Genomic DNA, 10,252 nt, shown 5'->3' with positions numbered 1-10,252 from the left:
CGGCCCCTGCCGGCCGCCGTCGTGTTCCGTCCGCGCCGGCCAATGAGCGGGGGGGCGGCAGCGGAAGCGGCGGCGGGGCCGGGGACGCGGGCCCGGGGCGATGCCGCTGCACCGCTTCCCGCCGCGGCTCTGGGCCGCCATGCGGCTGCGGGAGGGCATCTGCGCCCGGCTGCCGCAGCACTACCTGGCCTCGCTGCAGGACAGCACGCCGCCCACCCCCGTGCACTGGGAGCCGCACGGCCTGCGCTACCGGCGGAACCCGCGCACCGGGGAGCGCGAGCGCGTGCAGGACGTGCCGGTGCCCGTGTACTTCCCGCCCGCCGCCAACGAGGGGCTCTGGGGCGGCGAGGGGTGGGTCCGCGGCTTCCGCTACGCGCGCGACGACAAGGTGAGCGCTGCGCCCTTCCCCGAGCCGGGCCGGTGTCACCGGGGCCCGCTGGCAGCGGCCGCCGCCTCCCCCGGGGCAGCCCCTGACGGCCGGGCCGTGCCCAGCTCTCCACCAGGCTGCCCAAGACGTGGAAGCCGCAGCTGTTCGAGCGGCAGTTCTACAGCGAGATCCTGGACGCCACGCTGACCATCACCGTCACCATGCGCACGCTCGACCTCATCGACGCCGCCTTCGGCTTCGACTTCTACATCCTCAAGGTACCGCGCCCGGCGGCTCCCGGGCCGTGCCCACGCTGCCCTCAGCCGTGGGCTGGCAGGCAGGGAGTCCTGGGATTAGGCACAGAAATCCCAAGTTGGAATAGACCCCCAAGGATTATCGAGTCCAACCCCTGGCCCTGCACAGACACCCCAACAATCCCACCCTGTGCCTGAGCATTGTCCAAAGGCTCCTGGAGCTCTGGCAGCCTCGGGGCTGTGCCCATTCCTGGGGAGCCTGGGCAGTGCCAGCACCCTCTGGGGGAAGAACCTTTCCCAAAATCCAGCCTGACCCTGCCCTGGCCCAGCTCCAGCCATTCCCTGTCCCTGTCCCAGAGACTGGAGCTGCCCCTTGGGAGGAGCTGCAGCCCCCCTGAGCTCTGCCCTCAGTGTCCTCTCCTCCAGGCTGAACAAGTGCTGCTGTTAATGTTTTAGCACAGTTCTGTTGCTGAAAGCTCCCAGCTGGGTAATAATTAGCACTGACTCTGTAATTCTTCAATCAATTTATTAGATCATACTATATTGTACTAGTCTATTCGTTTAAGAAACTCTCATTGCTCTTGCAGACAGTGTGATACAGACAGACCAGCCTGTCCTCTCCTCCAGGCTCAACAAGTGCTGCTGTTAATGTTTTAGCACGGGTCTGATGCTCCCAGCCTTTAATACCCCCTCGACTGGAGCCCTCGATAGTAAAACTCAGAGCTGTGACCAGCTTGTGTGCAGAACAAATCCAAGAGCTGCTCCCCCTTTCGCAGTGTCCTGCGAGCGTGTGCTGGGTGTGGATGAGGTGCCAGTGCTGTTGATTTATTAAAGAAATATGGATATTGATCTAGCACCAATACCCAACTGTGATGGACAAAAGCTCTCTGACAGTTTGAAGTTAGAAAGTGTATGTTCATTGCCAGGCAGCGTGCGGGACAGCTCCCTAATACACACTGCCCCTTTCCAATGATTACAGAGTCCTTTTATCCACACCAGAATTGAATACCCAGAATACAAATACACATTCATCATTTAGTACATCCCATTCCTCGCTCCATGTGCTAATCATTCCAAAAGCTATTAAGCATGCAGAGTTTGTTCCTTGAAATGGGTCGGTGGTCCCTTTCATGGGGAGGGGTCCCAAAATGAGGAAGTAAATGAAGTCTTCCTCATTCTGACCTTTCTACCTTTTCAATGCAAATATGACAAATGAACCTTGGTAGAACTCCCATTCCCTGTCTTCAATTGGTTTCAGAACAGAGGAGGCCCACAATTGTCTTATGTTCCTAAAAGCTATTTGTCAGTTTCTATATTCTTCATTATAAACCCAGATAACTGAACATTGTGTTGACAAGCAATCAGTTATTAGTTCACTACTAACTCTTAACTTCATCAAGGCCTACTTACAGAATCCCTTTATTTTAATTAACTCTAGTAAGGCTTATCTCTAACTAAAATCCTAGCTCCTCCAAAATCTCTAAATCTCTTAAAGTTTATGTTTCACTGCCAGTGTGCTGGGGCACTGCTGTGCCCCCTGGCAGCTGGTCCCTGAGCCCAGGCTGCCTTTGCAGACTCCCAGAGCTGACATGTGCTCCAAGCTGGGCATGGATCTGAAGAGGACGATGCTGCTGCGCCTGGCCCGGCGGGACCCCGCGCTGCACCCTGCCGATGCAGCCAGGAGAGAGGCCATCTATGACAAGTACAAGGTGGGCTCTGCACTTCTCACCCGCTCCCATTCGAGAGAGAGGGGAAATGTAAACAAGAAACTCATAGCAACTACATTTATAAACAATTCGCAACGCCTGACAGAAAGCTCACATAATATACATCTACATACAAACCTTAAGAGATACTAGCTCAAAAACACCATAGAATAAATAACATTGTTAAGAGAAAAGAACTAAAAACACGTTTCAAAAGATAGCCTTACAAATAAGACTAAATACTTTAGAAAAATAAAACTACAAAAAATACATTTTAAGACCCACAAAGAGTAATTTAAAATAATTAGCTTTAAAGCATTTACTTTATTAATTAAATAATATTTAATATTATTGATTTAATTTATAATTTACATTTATTATTATATTTATATATTATATAATATTTTCTATATTATATATAATATATTAGATATTATATATCTAGAATAAGAAATATATATAATTTCTAAAATAATAATTTAATTAAATAATAATTAATGTAACAAAAACTGATACACCAAAAGCACTTAATAATTATAATAATATTTATTATTATTATTATCATTGTTGTTATTGTTATTATTATTGTTATTGTTATTATTTAATTAAAAATAATTAACTTCTGATTACAATAGTGTAATTTATGACATCTGTATCGTCTCACCCTTCACATGAAACTGAAAATAGAATAAAAGTTTTTAAAGCACCTCTCAGTTACCCCATCTCTAGGTCAGAAAAGGGATTAATCCAACAACCTGTCCTGGTGTTTGCTGTTTGGATGGTCACCCATCACTGGTGTTGGTGCTCCTGTGCTGAGGGACAAGAAAATATAAACATCATCAGCTTTTTCTTGTCTCTCTGTGGGCTTCTCATTTTTCTACTCATCATTTAGGGACACAAAAAGCAGTATTTTTGCTGTGATTGAGGTGAGTCTGCAATAAAAAACAGTAAGAATTTGTGCTACCCCTGGAGGGAGGAGCCCAGAGTGCCCATTCTGTGTCAGTTTTGTGCAGCTGCTGGTGGCTGCCAGCATGGAAACAGCACCAGCACCCAGAGTCCCTGGAGCTGTGCTGAGAAACAGCCCCAGAACTGCATAAAAGAATTGCAGGAAAGACACAGGTGATCAGAGAGCAGGACACCTGCTGAGAAGAGAGGAGAGAAGGGAAGTGACCTTGCTTGTTGGAAATGAGGGAACAGGGCTCTAAGATTTGCCCGTAGTAATGTTCCCACTGGATCTCATGTTTGTGTCCTGGGCTGGGGGACTTTTAATTTTGTTGTTGTTGTTGTTGTTGAGGGTTGGCTCAACAAAAACCCTCTAGAGGGTTTTTTGCTTTTTGGTTTTTTTTTTTTTTTTTTTGTTAGGGTTAGAATTCAATATGTGAGATGGTCTTTTGTGTCTGATGGTATTAGATGTTCATTAGTTTTTATTTATATTATATTCGTATAAACTTTTATAGTACTTTATAGTACTTTATATTTTATAGTACTTTATTTTACTTTATTTTAACAAACTAAAAAATTGAGCTATATTTCTCTCTTTATAAGATTTTTTTTAAGGATAAATTGTCTAATTAAGAAATGACACTTGAATTATTTTTACTTTTAACTTAATAACTAACCACTAGTGGTGTGTAATGTGGACTTTTTAATCTAATTTTACAATGCCACCTAAACCTATGAAGAAGAAGGACTAGCTTATGTTCTAAAACTTCTATCTTGTTTTATATATATTACTATATTCTAAAACTTTAAGGTTTTTTTACTATGTAATATTATACACTTCTATTTAAATTACACACTTACAATTTTAGTTCTGTCATTCAATTTTGGAAGTTTTCTCCACACTCAGGTCAAATGCAGTGTTCTCTTGGGGTCAGTGCCTGTCAGCACAGAAAGTCTGAAATTCTCAGTAACCAGGTTCTAACACTGGGCATAGAGAGGATTTGTGTCTTGGTCACCTGCAAAGTCTGTGCTACCTTCTCCTTCTTTTGTCACAGGAATTTGTGATCCCAGAGGAAGAAGCTGAATGGGTTGGCTTGAGTTTGGAAGAAGCCATAGAAAAACAGAGGCTCCTGGAAAAAAAGGTGATTTGCTGAGGCAGTGCTCAGCACTGAGGTTGTGGCTGCACGTGCAGCTTCTCCATGGGGAGCGTTCAGCCACTGCTGCAGTGCACACTGATGGCAGGCAGTGTGGGGAGGGAGGGAGGGGGGAAAGGGATCCCTGGGAGCTCCTGATGATCCTCACCTGCTGTCAGAACTGGGGAAGCTGCTGAATGCCCCACACAGTGCCTGCCCTCTCTGAGGGAGGGTTACAGAGCTGAGCAGCAGCTGTGGCACAGCAGGTTGCCTTGTTCAGCCCCGGAATAAAACCCAGGCACATCTTCCTCTGGTTTTGGCTGCCAGCACTCCCTGGGCTCCCCATTGCACTTCCCCTTGCTGCTGCTCAGGTTCACTCCTGTCACATGGTGTATCCTCTGCTTTGTTGCAGGACCCTGTCCCTCTCTTCAAGGTGTATGCTGAAGAGCTTGTCAGCCAGCTGAAAGAACAGCAACAGGCAGTGCAGAAGCTGTAGAAAGAAGAAACCTTGGGAGCAAAACCCCTGCTGCAGAGAAAGCAGTGGGGTTCAGGGGCTCTGCTGCCTGAACCACGCTGCTGGGGAAGGGGCAACGTGAGAGCCACGATGCTGAAGTGTTATGACAGCCTAAATTCAGTGAGGACCTGTTCCTGTGGGCTGAGGAAAGAGCTTCTGTGCTGTTGCTCTGAGAGCTCTTGTCAGACTGACTCAGTGTGGATCTTGTGCCTGTAGGAGCAGTTGGCTGCTGTTGAGAGCCCACTTGTGATGCAAAATACACATTTTGGTATTAATAGCAGTAAACTTCTCTCTGAAGTGTGTTGTGGCAGGGACTCTGAGACACAATGTAACTTAGATCAATCCCCAGCTTCACCCACCCCAGATGGTTGTGCCCCAAAAGTGTGACCCCGACCCCCTCAGCAGATGGGGCTGAGCAGCCCTGCACAGCTCACTAACCCTTGGGTTACAGCCCTGTTTTGTTGTAAGTTGGTGACTTTTAAATCTTACTTTGTAAAGATGTAGTTGAAGTGGGTGTTGAAGTCTTTGCTGCTGTCTGGCAACAAGGGACTGCAGAGCACTTGCCATAATTACAGGCTGATAAGCAGCACTGGGAGTCCCTGGTGTTGTCTGGAAGCTTTGTGGTGGTGCAGTGAGTTTCTGGGTGATCAAAATCAGCCTCTGGCCTTTTCCTCTCAGCTCTGAGGTGAGGGACAAGCACAGAGCCTGCAGGCTGAACCTTGTGTGGGTCATCTCTGTGGAAGAGACTTTGCCTTACCCCTGTGTTGGGCTTCCCCCTCTGGCACATCAGGCCAAGTGCACTGCCTTGCTTTGTGAGCCACAGGAGTGAAGAGAGAGGAACTGGGCTTGTAGAGCAGAGTGTGGCTCGGCCCCTCTGTGCTGGAATGGAGCAGGACCACAGGGGAGTGGAGATTGGCAGTGCCTCGAAGGTTTGGGGGAGGAGTGGTGCAGAAGCAGCCCCTGGGTGAGCACAGAGCCTCACAGGGCCATGCTGGGCTTGGGTGAGGGAGGTTGTGGAGTTGAATGGGATCTAAGCAACAGCAGTTCATGAAAACCAGACTTTTCTGCTGCTCTTTAGGACAGAGAAGGGGATGGAGTCCCCATAAGGGGTATTTGAGCCTGCAGAGGAGCCTGGCACAGGCTGGTAGGGCTGGCTGGGGCTGCCAGGCAGGGCTGTGCTGTTCTTGCAGGGGCACAGGGGGAGCAGGCTGGGTGGCAGAAGCTGGGATGTTTCCAGCCTGCCTGTGTGTTCCATCCCCAGCAAGTCCAGGTTCTCAAGAGCAAACTGGCACAGAAGGTTGTATTTGCCTAATTAATGACTCTGCAGCTAGGCCAGCACAATGACATTTGGTTATCTTCTCTCTCTGCTGCAACTGAGCTGAGTGGGAAGCTGCTGCCCAGCTCCTCGGGGACCCTGACACTCTGCCCTCGTTAGAGATAATTAGCTGGGACAAGCTCCTTGTTTGACAGCTCTGCTCATCATTAGTGCCAGCTCAGCTCATGCATTTTAATGCATCTCCCAGCAAAGCTCCAGCCCGTGGCTCTGTCCTGCCCCCCTGCACAGCTCTGCTGGAACGTGCCCGGCCCCCTGAGCCCGGCTGGCGCCTGCCCGGATCCTGCCCAGCCCCGTGGGGGTCCCTGGGCACTTCCAGCAGCTTCTGGGCACTGAGGGAGCTGCTGGAAGTGGCTGAGGGGACAATGAGCAGCTGCTGCTCTGTCCCAGGGGTGGGAGGTTCTGGTTCTGTGGAGCTGAGGCTCTGCTTCTGTGTCCTCCCATGGCTGGAACTGCCCAGCCTGGACCCCGACTGATCTCCAGAGCTGCTCATTGAGCATCTGCAGGATCTGCTGCCTTGGGAGGGCATGGTGGGTGACAAGGGGTAGCAGGAGCTTTTGGGGGGAGCCCTTGTCCTGCTGGGGGTGAGGGTTCTAAGGGGGACACTGCACGAGCACAGCTGAAGCTGCAGGAGGTTCTCTGGGGGAATCTATTTAGGATATGGTGAATCCTGACTTTTTGTCATCCTGCCTTTGTGGAGGAACCTTGCCCTTGCTCCTTTCCTTATACCCATGTTGGATGAGGCCCAGAAATGTACTCTCCTGGATTACTCTGCTGCCTTGAGGGAAGCTGCAAACTGGGGACCAGGCGTGCTGCAGCCTCAGGGGAAGCAGAGTTGGAGCACACAGGGCTGCTGGGCACAGCAGCAGATGTCTCGAGGTGAGGAGGGAGCCCCTGTGCAGCATTTGGGGTAGTTTGCACTACAAACCCCCTCTGCCAGGTGACCTTGAGGAGGTGGAGGAACAGCTCAGGGCTCAGTGTTAGTCCTGTCCTGCTTTTACAGTGCTGGCTGCAGCTGGAGAGTTTGGTCCTGCTTGAGGGATGGTTTTTCCCTGTTTAGGTGGGCTCAGTCTGGCAAATAATGATTCCTTTTCTGCCCTGACAGGGGGGAATCAGAGGAGCTGGTAGTTTGCCACGACCGCGTGTTCCCAGGAAGCCACAGATGCCACAAACCCACGGGTGCTGTCAGCTTGGAGCTGAAAATCCACCCCTGGACAGGGGAAGGGCCTGGCTGCCAAGCACTGCTCAGATCCCAGCACTGCCTCAGGCTTCTGCAAAGGTCACCAGGCTCCTGCTCCTGGCCCAGAGCCAGACACAGGCACGTGGAGCATGGGGAGGATCCAACACCAGGCTGGCAAGGACGTGACAGCCCCCAACAAACGGCCAGAGAGCCCTGCCCAGGGTCACCTTGGATCTGGCAGTGTTAGACCAGGCTGGGATAGCAGTGCTTGGAAAGGGGAATGGTGAAAATCTCATCAAGACAGCAGTGAAAGGATGATGGATGAGAGGCTGGGAGAGGCACGTGTGCTGTGTCAGCCACCAGCGCTGGAAGTGGGACATCAATCCAGGACTGTTTAATTCATTCCTCAAGTATCAAAAACATGCCACTCTCTTTAATAGTCCCAGCAAGCCACAAATATGAAACTGCCCCTTGGAACATGAAATTTGGGCCCATGTTCCAGTTGTGAAGGAACAATCACCCCCAAACCCAACACTGCAAAGTAATAAAGCAGAGGAAAAGGTTAACTGGGGAAAGCATCCAAGCAGGAAAGGCCTTGGGTGGGATGGCTGGACTAATCCTGCTGTTTGGCACTTGCTGGTTCTGAATTCTGGTGTTTGCTGGGATCTTGAAGCAGTGTTTGGATTTTGCCTGTCTCACTTGTTCCCAGCAGGTCGCAGTCACTGATCCAAAAACCAGCTTGAGATTAAGGCTCTGCTTCTCAACAAACATTTTCTTACCTGTTTACCTTCACAAATTAAACAGATTTTCCTTGTAAGTTCCCAACAAGCCCCTCTGCATTCAAACAAAAGGGATATTTGGGGAGCAATAGCACAAGCAGCATATCCTTTCCTGCTGGTCTCACAGGTAAGCCTGCCTTTCCCTCTTGGTTTGGAATCACTGTTGCAAAGGAGCGTGACTCTTAGGAGTGCTGTGAATCAGCCCGAACTTGGTGTCAGCAGAGGTCAAAATGTAGCCTGAAATCATCCCCCATCCTATGGCATTAATCAAAGAGGCATGAGATTTAGAAACTCACTTGGACAATTCCAGCAAACCCTTTCAAGTATCACTGCAGTGTTTGTTTTCAGTTCCACAGGACTCAATTCCTTGCACACAGCTGGTCTGGGATGCTCAGGCTGTTGGAGCTGGGAGTATGTGCTGTGCTTAGTCCCCACAGCTTTGCTCTCTCCCTGGAATTTGCTCTGGGGATCAGGAAATGGCAGCAAATATCCTGGTGGCTCTGCCTGTGAGTGACAAATCATTCTGGATTTTGGGGATCAAGATGGAGCTGGGCTCGTTGCAGGGGGAAGAACAGGAGACCGTGGGTAGTGAGAAACACTGTCTGGACTTGAGAAAAAACTTCCACAGGAAGGTGGTGCAGTCCTGGGACAGGGTCTGGAGAGGTGGAGGTGTTCAGAAGGACAGGGTGAGGCCCTGAGTGACCCCCTGGAGCCCTGCTCAGAGCAGGAGCCTGGGCTGAGACCTCCAGAGGTCCTCCCAAGCTCAGTGTTCTGTGCTGCAGCTTCCGAGCTGCAGTTCCTCCCTGCAACGCAGCCAGCGAGGAGGGGGCGAGTCAGGCAGAGCAGCTCCCAGGTGCCGGCTGGAGGGGAGGGGCAGGAGTCCAGTAGCTCTGTCCCCTCCCTCCTCTGGGTTACGGACAGTCACCGTCCTGCCTGAGCCCCTTCTGCTGCCACGTGCTGTGCTCCCTCTTCTCCCATGCACCCAAGGAATTGTCTCGTGTGCCAAACCATCACCTCCAGGACAGGTGGCTGCAGGCAGGGATGGCAGGATGGAGTCATTGGCCCCGTGTAGGATCACTTAGAGCCCAGTGAAGTGGAGCAGCAAACAGCCTGGCTCTGTGTGAGCATCCCTGGGGCTGTCACCTCGGGTGCTGGCTGGCTGTGGCCAGCAGAAGGTCCTGGTGGCTCTCCAGGAGTGACCACTGGCTTTTCCAGCCCTGCCGGTTCCTGGCACACTGCTCGTCCTGGCCAGCTGCACCAGCCCTGCAGGGGACGAGGTGGGGCGGGGCATGGCCAGTGGCAGGGCAGGGCTGGTAGCCTGATGGTGGCAGGGCTCTGGGGGGACTCTCTCTGGGGTGAGACCAGTCTGCAGCCAGGCAGGGTCTGACAGAGCCTGAGCAGAGAAGTGGCCAGGGACATGGGGGCTTAATTGTTACAGAAAGGAGTCATAATGTGGCATTCCCATTCTCTGAACAGAGAGACATAATTCTCTCTCTCTCAGGGTTTTTTCCTAGAGAAGCACAGAGAGACAAGGTGGAAAAACACTACTTGCAGATTGTTTATACTAACAAGTTATTACATTCTTACAACTCCCTAAAAATTCTCACAAGCCACTGTGAGAAACGACTACAGTTTCTCTCTCCCTGACCAGGCTGGCATCTACATCATAAAAAAAGAAAAAAAAAAGAAAAAAAACGAAAGAAAGAAAAATTCCATATGCAAATGAATTGCCAAAAGCTCCCTGCCATGTTCCTGCCACCATCTCCCCTGCAGCTGTGGGCTGAGCTGGACTGGGCACACTGGACATGGGAGATGGACACACGGAACAGGGCAGGCAGGGGGAGTTCCCTCCATTCCCACTCCTGCCACGCCTCAGGTGTGGTTGGGAGGCTCAGGTCAGGCTCCTTGGCTGCAGGAGGAAGAGCTGAGAGGGGTGGCCAGGCCAGCTCCAGACTGGCCACAGAGGCCTTTGCCTGGCTGGACTCTGCTGCTCTGAGCATCCATTGCACACATTTTCCAGGCAGCCATTGCCATGGTAACATGG

At 50.9% G+C, this 10,252-nt stretch overlaps 1 protein-coding gene across 1 annotated transcript; it reads left to right on the top strand.

Annotated features, from left to right (window-relative positions):
- Positions 1 to 42: 42 nt before the first annotated feature.
- On the top strand, positions 43 to 5,201 carry MRPL28 (mitochondrial ribosomal protein L28). The gene is made up of 5 exons (XM_053957144.1): positions 43 to 388; positions 493 to 645; positions 2,196 to 2,330; positions 4,325 to 4,411; positions 4,815 to 5,201. The coding sequence occupies exons 1-5, from the start codon at positions 101 to 103 to the stop codon at positions 4,896 to 4,898; spliced, it is 747 nt and encodes a 248-aa protein (XP_053813119.1). The 5' UTR covers positions 43 to 100; the 3' UTR covers positions 4,899 to 5,201.
- The last annotated feature ends 5,051 nt before the right edge of the window (positions 5,202 to 10,252 follow it).

This window comes from Vidua chalybeata, chromosome 16 (genome assembly GCF_026979565.1).
Source record: "Vidua chalybeata isolate OUT-0048 chromosome 16, bVidCha1 merged haplotype, whole genome shotgun sequence".
NCBI lineage: Eukaryota > Metazoa > Chordata > Aves > Passeriformes > Viduidae > Vidua > Vidua chalybeata.
The sequence above is the reverse complement of the archived record's forward strand: the minus strand, read 5'-3'. Positions and strand labels throughout refer to the sequence as shown.

Coding starts and splice junctions, on each gene's coding strand:
- MRPL28 (XM_053957144.1), top strand. CDS start 101: ATGCCGCTGCACCGCTTCCCGCCGCGGCTCTGGGCCGCCATGCGGCTG. Junction 646..2,195: donor TCGACTTCTACATCCTCAAG/GTACCGCGCCCG, acceptor CTGCCTTTGCAG/ACTCCCAGAGCTGACATGTG. Junction 2,331..4,324: donor CCATCTATGACAAGTACAAG/GTGGGCTCTGCA, acceptor CTTTTGTCACAG/GAATTTGTGATCCCAGAGGA.